The sequence below is a fragment of the Saccoglossus kowalevskii genome, chromosome 1 (genome assembly GCF_978046115.1).
Source record: "Saccoglossus kowalevskii chromosome 1, keSacKowa6.1, whole genome shotgun sequence".
In the NCBI taxonomy this organism is placed as follows: Eukaryota; Metazoa; Hemichordata; class Enteropneusta; family Harrimaniidae; genus Saccoglossus; species Saccoglossus kowalevskii.
The window spans coordinates 14,789,461-14,810,616 of NC_140641.1; the positions used below are offsets into that span (position 1 = coordinate 14,789,461).

General features: G+C 33.2%; 1 protein-coding gene across 1 annotated transcript in view; it reads right to left on the reverse strand.

Moving 5' to 3' along the window:
• Positions 1-17,748, reverse strand: part of LOC102804976 (tetraspanin-7-like) — a 39,091-nt gene extending 21,343 nt beyond the window's left edge. Inside the window, exon 1 of the mRNA XM_085499345.1 lies at positions 17,591-17,748. Within this exon, the coding sequence (XP_085355471.1) occupies positions 17,591-17,668 (78 nt within the window). The 5' untranslated portion in view covers positions 17,669-17,748. The remainder of the gene's footprint in view (positions 1-17,590) is intronic.
• Between the last annotated feature and the right edge of the window lie 3,408 nt (positions 17,749-21,156).

Sequence of the window (21,156 nt, forward strand, 5' to 3'; positions counted from 1 at the left end):
TTTCAGCAATAAATGCCAATTGATGCAATCTTTAAAATAGCAAATGTGACTGTTGATGATTTACCCCTGTATCATATCATCATGAATCTAAAATTGAATCCAGTTAGCAGATTAGTACACTAAGTGATAGGTTATAACACTCAAATCTGATGGTTAAGTAAGGGGATAAATGAAGTAAGCCAGGTGTTCTGGACAGGACCATGTTAAGGTGGACAGGTGGCTGCTCATCCTATTCAAAGGGTGAATAAGAAACGCAAAGTTGTCACCAATTAATTTTCAAACTTTGGGGACTGGGACAGGAAATTTGGTGACTGGGACAGGAACTTTGGTGACTTGGATGTAGGCACTTTGGTGATTTGGACAGGCACTTGGTGACTGGGACTTTGGTGACTGGGACTTTGGTGACTGAGACTTTGGTGACTGAGACTTTGGTGACTGAGACTTTGGTGACTGAGACTTTGGTGACTGAGACTTTGGTGACTGGTGACTGGGACTTTGGTGACTGGGACTTTGGTGACTGGGACTTTGGTGACTGGGACTTTGGTGACTGGGACTTTGGTGACTGGGACAAGAGCTTTGGTGACTGGGACAAGAGCTTTGGTGACTGGGACAAGAGCTTTGGTGACTGGGACAGGCACTTTGGTGACTGGGACAGGCACTTTGGTGACTGGGACAGGCACTTTGGTGACTGGGACAGACACTTTAGATAAGGCTTTTTATTATTACGGTAAAATAAATTGTGTTATTTAAAAAATATCCTCCAAATACAATTCTTTGAGCCTTGAAATTAATCTTGTGGAAGATGTTAACACAATTCACAGTGGGTTGACCTGGAAAAGGAATCCATGGAAAAAGTTTGACACGTATAAAGCTGCCTTTGACAATACATGAATGTCAGCAGGATGATGAATGAGCTGAAGCAAGAAATCAATGTAGCAGTGGAACCAAAGCTTACAAAGCTTAATGTCCAAGTATTCACATGACATCCGATTCACTAGTGAGAAACTCATTACAGTTTCTCAAGTCAGGAAAGCGGAATAATAAACCTGATGATGTGTACGCCATAATTTAATATTGTAAACAATATTATAAATACCATCTTGTATCAATGACCACTTGTGTAATTTGAATATTATACTGTGCATATCACCTATAACAGAAATTAAAATTTCGTCAGGTGATTATTTGCAGGAAATACATCCTTCGTACCTTGAAAATCCCACAAAAGGCAGCAAGGTCACCACACTACTATATTCAATAGTCAGGAATAATCCCTTTGGGGTTTTAAAACCTTCAAATATTACAATGTATGTATTCTAGTACACTTCTGAATTACTACTATATTTTTTTTTAAATACATGACGCATATGATAATTTCACAAAAAAGTGATATCAACATCACCACTATTGTCTAGTTGTCAGTCATCTTACCTACTGGTTAGTTGTTAAAATTGACAACGCTATCCTGCATTTACTCATGAATTAATTCGATAAACATAAATAGGCTACTACAATACGAACACTGGCAAATATGGTGACTTTTGTAATCCTTACTTTAATGCACTAGAGGCTGAGAAGAGAATACCCTATTGAATAGCTACATGCCAGTGTTAACAGAATCTAAATTTAATAATTAAAGTGCCAACATTCTTTTATACTTAAATTAGCAACATCTTGAATTAGTGAAATTAATGATTAGCTAAAATTAGCTAAAACCTGCTCGCTAAAAAGACCTGTTTTATAATAGTTTACTGTATTTGCTATAAGAAGCGCATCTCTAATACAAGTGCACATATAACCAAACATTGCACATATTGAATGCTTGTTTATTAAAATATGACTACAGACACCTGTGATTTACATAAGCACATGCCATACTGGTTTCACCTTAATATTCTATTTAAAATTAAATCTTAAATTAAATTGAAATATATCAAAGATGATTCTGATTTATCTGATTATTTCATATACATGTCTATGTACAAGAAGATAGCAGTTTCTGGTGAAGGAGACAGTGGATTATATATCAAATTTTTTTTTTTTTTATCATTTATATTATTATTATGTCCACAATTCAGGAAAAAAAAAAATATTTTTTGTTTTGTTGGTATTTATTTAAAAGTCTGAAATAAATTGATGTGATTCTTCATGCCCAAAAAATGTACCTATAAAATACAAGAGTTTTAATCTCCAACTATGTACAGATACGGACACACTGTCGCCAGACTCAATACAGTAGGGAACAAACGTATATTAGACTGTCAAACTAACAAAAGCATGTACTATTATTAAAGATATACTACAAGTAAAGCAAATTATATAGTAATCAATTTTAATTAGACTTTTCAGGCATCTCTTATCTTCATTCTGGAATAAAAGTACAAGAAATACTAGGTACATCACATCAATTAGTGGTAAGATTCTATGGGACGCTAGTAAAAATATAGATATTCATTAATTTCAATACAAGTTACAATGGCTTAATTCGACAGAAAAGATGATTTTCAAAATAACTGAATGATTTACTGATTGGACAGTTTCAATATCCATGTGAATTAGGATTCTGAAAGGTTACATATATATATCCTGGTAATTTCAATGAGAAATTCTGCAATTATTTTCTTTGAAAATGTAAGTTAATCAGCAAAAAGAGTTTAACATAGCAAACATTGAAGAAATTTGAGGACAACAATAAGGAAATTTAAGGATGAGTGATCTTTAGGGGTCATGCATAATGCATGTTTAGGCCCAATTCACTTGCAAAGGAGCAAGAATTCTACGATGATGATTTTACATTTACAAAGTTGTGTTCACATATATACAGAAACCAAGCAAATAAAACTGCCAGGATATTTTGATGAAAACGCCTACATACATGTACATAACATTGGATCTCCTGCAAACAAACCTTCCTAAAATGTGAACACGAGTATTAGCACTTGTTAAACAGTACGTGTTAGACACTTCAACCAAGATAAAAAGTAAAGATACTGGTACAGGTAAAAAGAACGAATTGGTAATATTAGACAAAGTCATTTTGAAAAATGATGATTCAGTTAAAATTGTGAGTCAAGCATTCGTGTATAATTATGATGAACAGAGTTCAGCACATATGCCACCACCAAACTTTAATCAGACAAATTCCTAACAAGCCTACAAAGCACTTTATTCTACGTTGGATAAGAGATAAGCAAAATTTGGTGAGTTTTGCAAGTAAACACAATTTTGCTCACCAAATCAGATAAAAAATGTTTGTCCTAAATAGTGAGAGCAATTTCTTTGAAACAGTTTGAGGGTTGACCATTCGTACACATGCACTAGGAACTTTTTACTTTCTTTTTTTAATATAGATCTATATATATAATTCCCATACAATGGTTTATTTAAAGAACACATTGACTTTTAAATATAAATATTAAATAGCAGTTGACCTCTATACCCACCCCTATTTATTTCAAAATGTGTGTCCTTAGTTGCGTCAGCACGGGCCAAGAGGTCAAATTCCTTAGCCCGTGCTAAGCAAACGTGCGTGAACGCTTAGTACGGGCTAAGGAATGCTAAGTACGGGTTAAATCTGATCCAAATTTGAGACGCGGTCTAGACTCAGGCTAATGAAGTGTGCGCAAACGCTTAGCTCAAGGCTAAGCGCCCTCTGCGGCGACCTTTGGGTGTGAACATTATGCACGTGATCAAATAAATCCAACTTTCTCATTCCCAAAATAGCAACCGAGCTCAGTGTACATGCTTCCACGCTGATCGGGTCTCTGTAGTAGAGCGTACGGCAGCTCCAATCGACAAAATAAATTTGGTTCGCTGTCTACGACATGCATTAATAAAACTCTGTATTCTGTTATGCCGTTGTATACTGTTTCTGTGCATCCAAAAAAGTTGGGTCCATCTTCAAAATTAGAACGAAACATGTCAGCAGCAGGAATAGAATCTCGCGCGTGTCATCCATTTTTCGTTCGTAAATAACGACTTGCCAAAGGTCACCGACTGATGGCGCCCCTTAGCCCGTGCTAACGACTGGCCCTCCCTGTGGATGGATGCAATTGGGTCTAGCCGAAATGCAAATATGCTAGATAAGCCTAAATAAGCTTAAATCTTAGCCCGTACCCGGTACTTCGTGTAACGTGAACACAACTCTTATTTGTTTCAATGGGAAATTTAGCTCACTATTTACAACAAGGATTCCTTATCTGATTTGCTGACCCAATTTCGTTCACCATTTACTTTTACCACATAAACAAATGCATGCATCTTTGGTGTTGTATATTAAGTTTATCAATATACACAATTATACAGGTGCAACATAACAGGGATATATCATCAGCGTAGATTGTAACTGTTACAATAGATCATCATGTACACTAGTTTAAATACAATAAGTAGCTATTTGTCAAATAATATTTACATTTTGTTCCCCAACAGTATTTAAAACTCTTGAACATAAACATCTTGGTGTATAAATTTGTTAATATCGTATTTGTCTTCAGTTTAAGCGCCCACCTTCAATTAGGAGCCAGTGCCACGAAAACATTGTATTTTACGATCCAATTAATCGCCAGATAGAGTTGAAATTTTGGCACGCAATGATCGTGAATTGAAACTTTTCCATTACTTTGAGGATCTGGATCAAGTTATAATGAAAACAATAATGGGGTTTATTTTGTAAAAGGTGACAAAAAGTAAATTTGGTGTTCAAAAGGTTAAAGGTCAGCGAAGAGCACCTACATGTATTAATTAAAGCCACTCTCAACAGATAATTATGTGTACTCAAGGACACTTGAGAAAACACTGAAGGTTCCAGGTGTTCATCACATTAAAAATGAACAGAACTGATCGTATTCTCTCATTTTTAGAGCTTTTAAAGTATTTGGGCATTCAGTAAATTGTACAGCATAATTTCACCAAATGTGTCATGCAGCCTTGTCACAGTATTCAAAGTGTACAAGTCTATAGAGATTCATTCAGAGTTGTATGTATTGTCAAACTACAGACCTGAACTTTTGAGTTAAAACAAATTCAACTGCTGAGAAAATCCTACAAGCTTACAACAGGGCAGATTATATTTTTCTACTTAGTGACATGTCATATATTATGTTGCATAAAGAAATTTTAAAATGTTTACAAATAGATTATAGATGTACACACTTGTATATATTATACAACCTTTACAGTGAATTTAATGAAGGGCAAGGCATGAATGTTTTTAAGCGAAAATTTATACAATATTAAAATAATATGAAAAAACATGAGGATAACCAAACTAGTTTTAAAATTATGAACCTCAGTAGTATTCTATTATGATAAAATATGGCATGAATAAAATTTACATCTACATGTAACAATGAGAAAAGATACTTTGTTCAAAACGTCAGGTTATAGTGAAAGTACAAAGGACCATGATTACTTACTACCATTTTCCTATATATTATATCAGAGGTACATTACTTGGGGGTTTGCAACTCGCATAGTACTGTATGGTGACATCATGTCAAGATCCCATTCAAGTCTCTTCTCGTAGATAGCAAGACTGAGGCTACGACCTTCTGACATGACGCATATCAATGTTCAAGGTTTGTAATGAAAAAAATAAACTTTTCTTGTCACTATAATAGTGAAAAATGTAATACATCGAAAATGTACAGAAAATATAGTTCTCTTAATCCGTCATATCGTGGGCAGCTATTTTGATCCACCTAGACATCCCAGTATCCTAGTTACCCCGGGCATGCGCATTCGCATTTTTTCTGAGTTGGAACGCTTATGCGGGAGCGAGATTGTGACGGGATCTTGGTATCATGTCACCGTAGTTACAAACCCCAAGTAATGTACCTCTGATTATATTTATTGGCCCAAACAGCTTTCACCAATTTTAAATATTTTAATGGCCACTGAGGTAGGATTTTATTTGCTATGGTGTCAATAAGTTTGAGTAGTTTGATTTCTATTCATTTACTTAATGGAACCTTTCGCTCAGCGAAATATCAAGAATTTGTAATTATATTAAATTTTAAACATTTTTTCTATTTTAGATGCCATCCTAGACAAGGTGTACACTGACGCTTGATGTAGGAATTCTATGGATATAATTGACGCCATTGGGAGTTGCATACTCTGTCTATATATAGACTGATGTAATAGCAAATTTTACCACACTGTATTCAATCCTGGAAAATGTCAATGTAATATTTGAAAAGGAGGGGTAGGTGATATAAAACTAAAGAAATACAATTAAATTTGAACATGGCTATTTTCAAAGAATTCCTGCATTACGTTCATACATTTACCAACTGGATACTGAAAAATCACGTCCAAAAATATCAAGGTAAATTTCAGTTTATTTTTATTTCTATGGTATACATTGTATTCCTTCATATCTGAAAATTTAAAAATCTAAGAATGCTAAAAATTAAGATTTAATTTAGTGAGCTTATCGTGTGGTACCATTATATTGACATTTATAAGTATTAAGAGATGCTACCATAATGCATTGCACAAGTGCTCAGTAAATTTCAATTTGGCTTTGACTCCCTTAATAAGTTTAAAATTAATGCATTGCCCACTGAAAGCCCCCATAGATAAGGAATATGAATTTTATATAACAGAATCAGCAGGAGATGTGTTGAATTCTCATGTGGTCTATATAAGGTCACGCGTTCATTCACCATTCCAAGACATGACTAGCATCATAATGTTGTTTGTACTACATTATGGACACTGGGACAATTTATAGTTATTATGTGTGATACGCATAGACGAACTGTAGATGGACATTTTTAAAAGCTACATGTTACTAATGGACATTGATCAGAACCATCGTAGAAGAGTAATTCAATTTTATCTAGCATCTGTTGTTTCTTTTGTAATTTAAGAAGAGAAGATATATCCAAATACCATATTTGCTCTACTAAAAGTGAATTTCCAATAGAAGCACATGTAAGCCTACAGTCGGATTCATTGCATATTGGACCATTATTATTTTGACAATTACCAGTATAGAGACGCCTCTGTTATTTATGTAAGCTTACTAATGGAGCAAATATGGTACATAAATATATAGCATACATGTATATATCTATTGTTATGAAAACATTGATTGCATGTATTACTGCAGGTAATTCCTTCAAGCTTGTCTTTCAGTGATTACCATATTACGATTCATATTTACAAGTTCTATTAATTTACATGGACGTGTATATGCTTTTAAAAACTTGCTATGATTACCTTATTATAATCTACTATTTATGCGAGTTGTTCAAAAGCTTGTTAAATAATAGTGACAACGTGTGCCTAATACACATGTGCATTACCGTGGACTTTCCAATATGGACACTACAAAAAACAAGCAGCCAGTCAGCTGAGATAGCTCCGCTGTTAGCAATGCACATTTCAATTAAAGAACAGAAGATATCATTAGAAAATGAACAATATGTATAGTATCAAAACAATCAGCGGTTGGAAAATATCACTTTTTACCAAAAATGACAAAAATATTCACCAAAACTAGAGAGTTAAAGATATCATTACAAAATGAACAAATCTGAGTTAAAACCACACGTAGTACCTGTATATGTAATATCAAAGCAATTGGACTTGTGGTTTTTAACAAGAAGTCGAAAATATCACTTTTTACCAAAAATGACAAAAATATTCACCAAAACTAGAGAATTAAAGATATCATTACAAAATGAACAAATCTGAGAGAGGTCCACATGTAGTACCTATATATGTAATATCAAAGCAATTGGACTTGCGGTTTTCAACAAGAAGTTGTAAATATCACTTTTTACCAAAAATGACAAAAATATTCATGAAAATTAGAGAATTAAAGATATCATTACAAAATGAACAAATCTGAGAGAGGTCCACATGTAGTACCTATATATGTAATATCAAAGCAATTGGACTTGTGGTTTTTAACAAGAAGTCGAAAATATCACTTTTTACCAAAAATGACAAAAATATTCACCAAAATTAGAAAATTAAAGATATCATTATGAAATGAACAAATTCGAGAGTGGTCCACATGTAGTACCTATATATGTAATATCAAAGCAATTGGACTTGCGGTTTCTAACAAGAAGTTGAAAATATCACTTTTTACCAAAAATGACAAAAATATTCACCAAAATTAGAGAATTGAAGATATCATTACAAATTGAACAAATCTGAGAGAGATCCACATGTAGTACCTATATATGTAATATCAAAGCAATTGGCCTTGTGGTTTTTAACAAGAAGTCGAAAGTATCACTTTTTACCAAAAATGACAAAAATATTCACCAAATTTAGAGAATTAAAGATATCATTACAAAATGAACAAATCTGAGAGAGGTCCACATGTAGTACCTATATATGTAATATCAAAGCAATTGGACTTGTCGTTTTTAACAAGAAGTCGAAAATATCACTTTTTACCAAAAATGACAAAAATATTCACCAAAATTAGAAAATTAAAGATATCATTATGAAATGAACAAATTTGAGAGTGGTCCACATGTAGTACCTATATATGTAATATCAAAGCAATTGGACTTGCGGTTTCTAACAAGAAGTTGAAAATATCACTTTTTACCAAAAATGACAAAAATATTCACCAAAATTAGAGAATTTTGAAAATGTAAAACATTGACACGGACGACGGACACCGGACAATCACTCATATAATAAGCTCCGCTCGACAAAGTCGACAGCAGAGCTAAAAATATAATCTGCTGTGTTGTAAGCTTGTAGGATTTTCTCACTAACTAAGCAGTTGAATTTGTCTTAACTCAAAAGTTCAGGTCAATAGTTTGACAATAAATTCAACTCTGAATGAGTCTCTACAGACTTGTACACTTTGAATACTGTGACAAGGCTGTGACAAGGCTGCATGACACATTACTAATGAATTTAGCTTAATGAATGAAGTAACATAATGTATGTATGTATATATATAGGGCCAACTACATTTTTTGTTAATCAACTCAGCTATGTAACTTGAATTGAAAGAAAATACATAGTATCTAGCCAAAGACAGAAACCTGCTTTTGCTTCTTCTTTTTTTTATTTTGAGTACCGGTATCAGCAATATGAACATTCTTCAAGGTCTCTTCAAAGGCAAGGAGTCATAATGACAGTTATTGGGAATGCGCTTAAATCATCAAGATTTTTTAAATCTAATTTTTTTAGTTAAACATAAGATTTTGAAGTTGCATTCCTGCAAAAATATTAATTAGTTGCAATGCTCAGAAACACATCAGCTTTATAGTTACTAGTATGTAAAAGATTATTAATTACAAAATATTAATAAATTTTACAAATGTATGAATGGCTGATGGATACACGGTATGTTGCTTGAAAAAATTAAGAGATTTGTTATTAATGACAAAAAAAATCCAGGATTGAAAACATGGATGATACCTTGCATGAATGGTAAAATTCAAACAATAAAAATTGTAAGTAAAACGAGGCATTAACTTTATATATCTTAAAACTATACCTGTCATCATTGAAGAGCTGAGATAACTGAGATATGAGAAGATATTTATCACTTCAATCACTGTTAGTATAATCCATCAACATGTGATAATATGTGACAAGAATGGGAAATTCTGTTCATCATACCAGCATCTATTCTCTTGGCAGCCATTAATGCAAATCAGCTACACTATATATTTTTCTTTTGTCAATAGACTATTCACATGTTTCAATGTCACGTCACATGATAAGTCATCAAATGCACCATTTTTTTTACAATCTGATTCTTAGGTGATTCATTGTGTTTTAACACTCCTCCAAACATTTATCACACCAGGATTTACCAGAGTATATTCCAGATACCGCATAATACCGAACAAATTAAACATACCGTTTTTGCTCTATTTGTAGTGCATGCTTACCAGTATGTAAATGACAGACGTGTCTATGGCCAAATGAATTAACTTAATATGAACGATCCAGTACATGATCAGTGTAATTTTTAGTTTAAATATTCAATTGGAGATGCGCTACTAATAGAGAAAATACAGTACTGTATTGTAATCGACTGGTGCAAATTAGGGTCCGTACGAGTCGATGACATTGCACATCATGAAGCAAGCTTTGAACGGAGACTACAAGTTGCTGCTATAATAGACCCTAGACACATGACTATGCACCGAATTCTTGACAGCTATCTGCATCTAAGATCTATAATCACTAATAGCTGAAGCGAGAGCACCCACAATAATCATGATGATTATCACGTTTACAGACTTCAACAAGGACTATCGTTTAATTATGCCTACCAGGTATATTATTATTTTCATACAATGTTTTTAAACTTTTAATATCCATGCATTCTGATTGCAAAAACCAAACAAACACTATAAAATATTTTAGTTCCTTTTTGAATTTATTTTCGCTTTTTCACTGAAGGAATGATCCAGGAAATATCCTTTTTTTTCTATATTTTACTTTAACACAGCATTAGATACAGAGATATTTTCTAAAAAATAAACATATATGTTTTAAATAATTCAGAACAAAAAGTACCCCATCATTCATATATAATTTGTTGTCACCAGCTTACAATTTGAGATGTACCGTAACAAAATATCTCTGCCAACAGGAAACGTAAGCCGAGTTTAGACTGTCATTTACCTAAACATTATAATACTGACAAAATGGGAGGACAATTTATAGCAAAATGTATAAATGCCAGGAATTTTCATTTTTCATTATCACAATGTGCAACACACCTTTGTACCTCAAAAATGCTCGATATTGTCATGTTGTACAATGGGCACCATGCATACCTCTCCAACAATTTTAATGAGTATCTTTGAAATGCATGTTCAAAAAGTGGATCATCGCATAATTTGATTAAAACTTTTTTTTTTCATATGACCCATAACCATGATTGAAGGTTTACAAATGTAGAACGTGTCTGACGGAAGCCAGATAGCTACATGTATAAGTACGTCAGTGCACTTACAACGAATAAAAAAATCTGATATAACTATTTTTTTTTACAGTTTGTTACATCTGACAGTCTCAATAAATAATCAGAATACTTAGAGAAACCAACATAGTATAATTTGTGATTTCAAGCGTAAAATAACAATAAAATAAATAGATTTCTATTAAAAACTATGATTTCTTGAAAGATTCATGATAATATGCACGTTTTGTTGACACCGTAGTTCCAAAATTAAAATCAATTTTGAAGATACCCATCAAAGATAAATGTTGCAGGTGTTCATGGTAGAATCAAATTTCATTTACCAATTGATCTGCAGTATTTCCTGTAATGAGAACCCATACAAGCTGAAAATACAATTCATTTGTATTGCAAACATGCATGCCTTTTCAGAATCAGTAAAATCCCATATAAATATACACTACTGAAACAGGAAGTACACGGTTAGGTATTAGTAATAGGAATAGGAATTTGATTATTTGTGTAAAGAATTTGCAATTTACTGTTAACATGCTATATCCTAGCATTGTGGATTAAATACTTCCGAAAAATCAGTTGATGTTCAGAATTATAAGGAATACTGCATCCGTGTCATTAAAAAAAGAATTATCGTATTTGCTCTATTAGAAGCATATGTGTTTATAAAATTACGATAGTATACGTTTGATGACTAAAACCATTTTGTTGTTGTACTTAACTTAAATTTCTGTACTGGGCATTAAATTGTTAGGTGCACTGTGTATACTGTATTTGCTCTATTATAAGCACACGCGTTTATAGTAAATTGTTAGGTACAATGTGTATACTGTATTTGCTCTATTATAAGCACACGCGTTTATAGTAAATTGTTAGGTGCACTGTGTATACTGTATTTGCTCTATTATAAGCACACGCGTTTATAGTAAATTGTTAGGTACAATGTGTATACTGTATTTGCTCTACAGGGATCGCGTTAACGCGGAATTATGAATTTTTCAACTGGTGAGTCCCTGGGACGCATCCGGTGAGCACACGTCTCGGTCGTATTATGATAGGTCTAAAGGCATTGTGTGCGTCTGCGATGCCATTGTCCCGCATACAAAGTTCATAGAGCTTTTAAATTCACGTACAATACTGTGCCATTGTCTTCAAAAACACCTATTAGCATCTACATTTCACAATGGAAAGTGTGAAGTCCCGTCTGAAGTACGGCGAGACAGTCAATACTGAGACCTGCTAATTTAATCGCCTAAAACTTACAATGTCACCCAGGGTAATTTTTCTCCAAAAAATTACTTTAACGAACCTGGTACGTGAAATAAACTTTATTTTCCTAATTTAATTGGTAACGAAATTATATTCTAAACAAAGTAAAAACAATCACAACTGCCGAGCAACAAATGATCACGGTTGCGCAATCCAGTCATGTTGAGTTTCACAATTGTTGATTATTACTCAGTAGTGATTATAATAACGTTTTAAAAAAACAAATTTGTTGAATTGTAATGAAATGCAAATAAAATTCAACTTTGTTTCGTCGTAAGCAAATAATTCCGGTCGCAAATTAACGCTCGATGCTGTCGAGTATCCGCCATGTTCCTTGTCTTGCATGGTTGACCTAATAGGTCAAATCTCCAATTAACCAATAAAAATGCTGGATAACGCCAACGTGTTCAAATTACCATAGTTCATTTAAATATGTTAATGTTATTTAACACAACGCGGAAGAGATTTGCCGATGCTGTAGTACGATCATTTGGCTTGGATTTTTACGGGAAAACGGCATGATTTTTTTTTTCAAATCAAAAAATAGTTGTTTTCAAAAGATAAACTAAGCGTTTGAAGACTAATTTAACATAATTTACAGTGACAACAACTCGAACCGAAACGAAGTTTGCGCACTCACGCTAGTCACAAAAAACGTACTCTTGAAATTGAATAAAAACTTAAACTCTATTTTAGGCGTCAGGAAAGATTGAAATGTCCGAAAAATGATGGCAAAATATTTAAATAACAAATATTAAATGAAATCTGCCGAAAAATCGCCGATTTCTTGGTCCCATTTAATTTTTTTTAAAAACCATAACTGCCCAGATGCGAATTTACTGCAGAATCTGGTACTACTGAGTACTAGTATGTACAAATTTTGGGTGTATTGTTTTCTGGGGGCAATATTAATCGAAACAATGAACTATTTAATTATATAATACAAGTGACTTTGGGGGAAAAAAAATCACTTTTCTAGTAGCCATGGATCGATTCGTTATTTGCAGGATCGCCTCCCCGGCAGGTTCCATGTGGCAATGCCTTTTCTTGACAGAATCAAATTAAGTCTAAGTTTAGTCTGACACCAGCTCATTTATCTTGGCTTATGAAGAACTTAAAGGTAAACCCAGTAATGATTTAAAATTTTTACAAGCAGCATTACATTTTAATAACAGTAAAAATAGAAGTAAACCATGTAAATAATGCAGATTGCTGACATGTAAAGGCTGAAATGAACATGTAAATAAAGTACAATATAAATGTGATTAATGCCTGTTTATGTTTATTGTGTAATAGTTCGTGCAAAAAACTATTTTAGAAAAATAAAGTGCGGTAGCGGCAGGGACCCCACATATTTTTAAGGGACCCACACATTTTATAAGGGGTGGGTCCCAGGGACTCCACATTATCGAACACTAATGCAACCCCTGTTCTATTAGAAGCACACGTGTTTATAGTAAATTGTTAGGTGCACTGTATATACTGTATTTTCTCTATTAGAAGCACATGTGTTTATAGTAAATTGTTAGGTGCACTGTGTATACTGTATTTGCTCTATAAGAAGCATATCTCAAACAGTAACACACATAGACTAAAAATTTCATTTATTGTATAATAGATAATTGAAATAAGACTTGCTGTAAAACTATTTAATTTCACTATTTCGATATTTTGAGCATAATCACCACATTTTTCATCCACAAGTTTGCACAATTATTGAAATCGATACTAATTAATGCAATATTTTGAATCTCCACTCATTTACAGTATTTTCAAATACATCTAAATCAGTATTTACTAACCTTCACAACTGACAGTTCACAAAAATTTAACTCTTATGTGGTCATCATAACAGTACATAGGACTGACAAATTTAGGGTTAAACTAATTTAATTGATCCAAGTAAACTTATATTAAACTTGTAACTTAACAATATATGCATTAATTATTCACTGGATTTAAATTTTGCTATTTTCGATGATAAGTAAAATATGCTAAATTAAATCTATGTGAACATGTAAAATAACAATAGAACTCATTGTTTTCCTTGACAATTTCGTGCAATTAAAACACAGTGACTAAGCTCAGAACATCAAAAAAATTAAAATAATTGGTTTCACAGTAAATTATTCATGTGAAAACAAATAAATTATAAAATAACTAAATAATAACAATAAAAATAAATATTGAATTAACGTCAGAATTAAGTTAACTCAACCCTGACTGCAGCTACACATATATATAACAGCAAATTTATTATTAAAAGTATATGCAAATAAAACTTGAATCCATTCATCATGAATGCTCACACATTTATTATCCCAACGCATCTCAGTACATCAACAGCACATCCGATTAAAACAGGTACCGAGGTACCGGGGGTATATTATCTCAAAACGCAGGGATATTAAACGCTATGAATAAGTAATAAAGGTCCGAGTTATTGAGGTCACATGCAACAATCGAGAATGAAAGGAACATTTTTTTTCCTACCATATGGTGAATATATTTAATTGCTTTTGAGACATAATTATTAATATTGAAATGTTTAGAATATGCTGGCATTAAATACAGAAATACACAAAAATGAGCAATTATAAATTTTAGTGACTATTACTGGTTTTAGTAAAGACAAAATGGTACATGTACGATGGAGTATTTCACTTTTTACTGCACTATTGCGGCAAATATAATATAATGCATATATGGAATACAATATTTGGAATTAATTTTAGTAAAAAAGGCCATTTTATATATCACTATAGCAACAGATAAATTAAAATTACGACAGTAGATCAGGTATAATTATAATACATGTATATGAATAGAGAATGCACTCAAAACAACAGATGACTCATTATTAATGATGCTGTATGCCAATTAACCCGATTTTAATTTGTATTTACTACGTTTTGTGTGCTTGGAAAACAGTAACGATAAGAATATCAGTAAAAATAGAATAAACTACTGAATATGATTAATAAATTTAATATATAGATGAAAGTCTAAATAATTAACCATACTTTATTTGATACAGTGTTTAAGGATAATAAGTACCGGTAGATCTCTAGTTTTTTTTTTTTTTTTATATTTTTTGTCATGTCAGGTAAGGTTATTTTGCTATACAGTTCAATAAGCACATTTCAAAAAATTAGAAGTAATTAAATCCAATAAAAGTTGAAGGACTCTGCACAAAATGGCTGCCACTTTTAGGTATTCGAGGAAATACTATGGTATACCTGGAGGAATTTAGCAGTGATTTTTGTTTAAGTTAATAGACATCAAAATATTCACTACCTGTCTTATTGAACTGTGTTTTATATAAAGAGGATTCTTTTCAAAAGGCTGATAGATTAGTGGTCTCTTGATATCCTGATATGAAAATTTTATATTTATCAGTGTTCTCTTCAAACTACTTTATAACAGTTAAATTTCATAAAAACACATTTTTTTTTTATTTATTTATTTATTGCTGTGCCAAATTACCAAATGAGTAAACACATTGTGAAATTTCATGTAAGCAGGCATGTATTTATAACATTAGTATACTGTGATACTGAAAAATAAAATTGGGGTTTTAACCAAAAATTCAATTTTCAACCTGTGTAGCATTTTATCTAGCATATGTTCATTAGGTGCCACTAAGGTCAATCGCATATTAAAAAATATTTGAGTGTATTCAGAAAAGATATCAAATTCACAACAAACACAATTTAAATTTACAATGTAGTATCGATACATTAACAAGTCCTTCCATCTGTTGTGATCTATTATATCAGTCATGGTTAGATGTGGAAGGGGGATCTGCTACAGTTCTGAAACTCCATATTATATTACTGTGCGGCCATGAATTTGTTGTGGGAAGCCAGTAGATCGTTAGTTAGATTTGGAGGCAACATTCCGTGCAACACAGCTGTATTGTCAGCCAATTAACTAACGATTTTGTTGATTAGATGTGTAAGTCGTGGCCACAGTACCACTGCTTTCCAATACACATTTCGCATATAGGAATATGTATATGTGATCGACAAAGGATGACAGTAAACACAACATATACCATATTCATTCTATTTTGTTTTTGTGAATATAAATTTTATGTGCACTTACGCATAAAATGTCCTTTTAAAAAGACTAGGAATTGTCCCACTAAAAACGCAATTTTTTGGCTTACGTGACAATGAACTGTAGCCGTAAAACAAATATGGTACAACTAAATTCCTTATAACACATGACATACAGAATAAAAATGGAGTATAATGTACAATTCCATTTTTTATTCACTGGTGCATCACAATACACTTCCTAGCTGCAGTAGTAAATTTAATTTATTTTCTGTTTTAATTTGTAACATTTGTGTTGACATATTTGAAGTGAGCTTTTAATTTGTCCATTTTTGCTGGTTTCATCAAAGATGCATTTACATACAACCATGGCTTCATGGACGATTGCAAAATACAATAAGAAGACATTCACATGCAGAATGCCCGAGTCCCCTTTGAGCAAAGAGAACAGTGAGCCATTATACAATTTAAATCGAACCTATGCTGTGACGTTAACATAACAATGGGTTTTAGTGCCTACTATATTTTAACACTGAAGTGCTTGTGTCAAAGTGGCCAAGATAACCTAACCAGGCAACACAGTTGCATGTAAATATGCTATGGAAAATTTGAATATTATATAATGGGCATTTTAGAGATATTACAATTAAACAGTACTTAACTATAACCAGATATTTAAAAGCTAATAGTAATAATAGGATTTACATTGTTAATATGTGCACCATGTGTTAGGAAAAACTCAAACAAAATGGAAATGTTACTGACAATGGGAGAACAGGTCTTAGAAACTGATTTCCTCGGCCACAGTCTATAGAGGACTGTGCCTCGGCTGATTGTGCACCGGTAACAACCCACCCCCACCCCCACCCCCCGTGACAGCAGTATAACAATAATCTGTAATGTTGTGTTTATATATTGTTATTCTTGAAAAGACGTCACGGTACGAGTTTGTAAATCGTAAAGAGATTCGATTCTTGATCGCCGATATTGCAACATGTCGACGTGGCAATTTTTTTAAGGAATCGAATCTTGTTGATCTCTGAGTAGGCGCAGAGACAGGAAGTATATCGTTTCACAGCTGGGGTGGTTTAATCCTACGCGGATTTCTTAATTCTCGCACTATTTTATTTTCCCCAGAGAATTTCTAAAAGCACGCGTTTGCAATGCTTTAGTGAAATCACAAAAATACATTATTATCAGCTGAATGAGATTATTTTTTACAGCTAAGTGAGAAATCGTGACTGTTTTCGTGTGGGTGTTTGATTATTCATCGAAGCGATTCGTAACGATACTGGCAGCTTAAATTCGTCTTGTCGAAAATTTTACTTTTACTCACCCAAAAAATTAAGTTGAAAATGGTCAGGAGCATCTTGAGACAGCCCATGGCTGCCGTAGTCTGCAATCTCTTCGTCATGATGTAGTAATCGACTTCAGTAAATCCTTTCTGCCACAAACGCTCAACACCTCCCGACGTCTGGAAAGAAAACGAGTGACTTTAGTTTTTCAAAAATGAATGTGATGTGCGCCCTCGTGCGAAAGTGTAGAGCGATAAGGATGTGGCCAGCACATTATTTGGAGGGGTGTTCGTATAGTTTCATTCGCTCCGCCAACAAATTGGTTTGTCCAAAGACACTAGAAAAAGAGGGACGTCCAACTGCGGTGTTTTCATTGATCACACGTATGTTGGTGACCGTTGGAAGGATTAAAATAACAGGTTGAAAATCCCGTTGTTGGACATCCTTTTTCTAGTGTCTTTGGTTTGTCTCGGCTAATGTATCTTTCATAATCTTTTATTATAACAAGACGGATAGACTTGCATACAGTCTCTTGTTTATTTGTTGGTGTTTGTTTTTTCAATAAAATAAATGTATCATGGTAGAATGTGTATGGGGAAAGTCAGGTTACCACGAAATAAATGTTTATTTCGCGGTAATATAGCTTTCGCCATTTATACATTTATACTCCCATATTTTATTTTCTTGACACAGACACCAACAAATAAACAAGATGCTATATGTAAGTCAACAAGATGGGCATAAAACAATTTACTAAAAAACATTCTACCATTACAGACTCGGGAGCGGTAGTATATTTGAGATAACAATATGCAAATAGACAATTTTGAAAGTGAAATTACATCAATTTAAAATTAAATGAAGGAAATAAATATATACAATAAGTGTCTCATCTTCTACATGGAGTTTCTTATGGTTAATAACCGCTAAATACTAAATGAACTACTATCGATAGAACATTTTAATTACGACCTTTGAAAACGTTACAATGTATAAAACGCTGTTTTAGTTGCCATCCAAGTTTGCTTTTGTTTTGGTGATCCGTGGTCGTCCGTTAAAGGGTGGTTGTCGTCGAGCCTCGCATGTGAGACATTCGTGTTGATAAACATTGATTTTCCCACAATCCAATGCGCTCTTCTAATGGAAGTTTGAGTTTTGACCTGGGCGCGACTTGCACTAATTACCGCCGGTGAATTCTTCGATACGAGATACTGAATTGTTCGAGTTACGGACATCGAGTTACGAAAACATCAAGTTACAGAAATGACGACGCCCACATTGAAACCACGCCGACTTTTGTGAAACTACGCCCAAATTGTAACTCGATGTTCAATTAACAGTTAACAGAACTTCTTCGAGCTAGGGGCAACATACATATTAGTAACATTTAGTAACTCTAACTTTATAAACAACATTTAACCAAACCTCGAGTTACAGGCAACATAACATTTTTTGTTTTGTTTAACTTTCAAATTTTGTAACTCGAACTTAATTAACAGTATTCAAACTTCGAGTTAGTAACTCAAAATTTAATTAACAGTTAATCGAAGTTCGAGTTATAATTGGGTGTTTTGTAAGTGAACAGTGCATAAATCGTCTATTTTTTGCTGATGACATTGTATTACTTTGTCTTAAAAGACTAGTTGCTACCTCCTCGTTGTAGAATTAGACAAACATGCATATTTTTGAACGGTGTTGCAGTACGATTTGTCGACAAGCACACCTTTTTGAGTGTGGTCATTAATAAATAGGGAGATGATAGTGATGGTATTAATAGACAAATGAAAAGTTTTTACGCTAGAGCAAATTGGCTTATTCGAAGATTTGCTTACTGCTCTCCAATTTTATAATTACAGCTATTTATAGCCCGGATGTAATGAAATGTAGTACACTTTTGAGTACTTGGCTGAGCCAAGTTTTTTAATATATTTATTATGTACATTTTCTTGTTATTTATTCTTTAATAATGAGCTAGTACTCGAAATAAAGTATAATAATAGATAAATATAATTCCAAATGCTAAGTGTATGTTTCCATGGTCACAGAATAAAAAAATGAGAGGTCGTGCGGCTGAAGCGCCCGAGCTTTAATACGAGGTTTTACCATATACCTTATACGTGTGATTACAATTTACCATGGCGTGACCTCAAACACACGATGTAATTTAGAATGACGTGTTTTGTTTTGAATGATTAAAGCCGGGCGCGCTGGCCCGGGCTTGATATAGGAAATTATTGCCCAGATGAGAGGGCGCACTTCCCATATCGTTACGAAGTCGAGCAATATACCGGGTATATGATAATATACCATAAACCATTTTTAGATACATTTTTGCATATTTCCTGAAAATTGCAAAGTTTGTAGCAGTAAACAATTCCATTAGTGTTCTGAAGACACACGGCGTCGCAACGACTTTTGTGAAAGTGTGTTCTCGGGAACGTCCCGGGCCTGCTTTCAAGTCTCGAAAATTAAACAGTTTAGTGTTATTTACGTCAGCTCTGATAGAATTTAAAAACGGGAGTTATTTTGTGAATTTTGCTGGAGTAAATCCTATAAATATAAATTGTAAAACAAATAAATGTTTTTTTCCGTCACAACCTGTAGCAAGTTACACCAATTCTCGTGGACACATCCAGTATTGTACACTGGCATAAACGCAATGCTTCACCCACAGTCCCTCATCACGTGACAGAGGGGTTGTGTTTTTGTATTTTACCTCAATGGTTTTATAATATACAGCCGCCATTAGTTACCTCTGATTTAGAAACATTTCGGGTCACCAAGACAGTGAGTGACCCCCATGTCATACCTATTGGCAAAGTTGTGAAGACTTTTTGGTCATTGTTTTCTGAATAATGTGGACACTGAACACTTTCTGAAAAACATATGTATTTCCGAAGTGACGAGTAATTCTTTTAAAGAACATCAATAAGGTATCGTCTGTTTAGGTGGTGATCACATTACATATTCCAATAAGTTAATTGGAATCTTGTGGGATAATGAGGAGGTAATGACCTAAAAAAGGAATAGTATACTATTTATTATTGAGATATAATAATTATTTTGTTTGGACAAATTTTATATTCATAGACTTTTTTTACACCAAGCGCTTGTGTTTACAGCTATGTTTTTTCTGGAAGATGATTTACCAACAATTGTTTTATTTCATCATTAAACAAAATTAATTATTTCTTATCACGTTTCTTATCACGAGGTTTATCAAACTTTCTAAGTAACGTGAATTTTAAGGGATGGTTGTCACCACAGTCAGCTGGCGCACACGTGGTGATAATAAAATAAGTACAATATTTACTATATGGGGGGCGCCATCTTGAATGCAGCATAAAACTAAATACTGTAAAGGGGGTAATTATTCAATGGGTTTTAATTTTGCTTATTTCGCTGACTGGAAAATGCGCTAAATTAAAACCCACTGAATATGCCTGAAATGGTAAATCAGTGAAATTTAAACCCAGTGAAAATTAGTCATTTTACAGTATAAGTGAAACGCGTTTTTCAGATTCCTACAAATTAGGACAAAAACACCAATCTTTCACAAAAATACGGTCCGTTGGGGTTATATTAAGCCAACCAATAAAAAAAATCG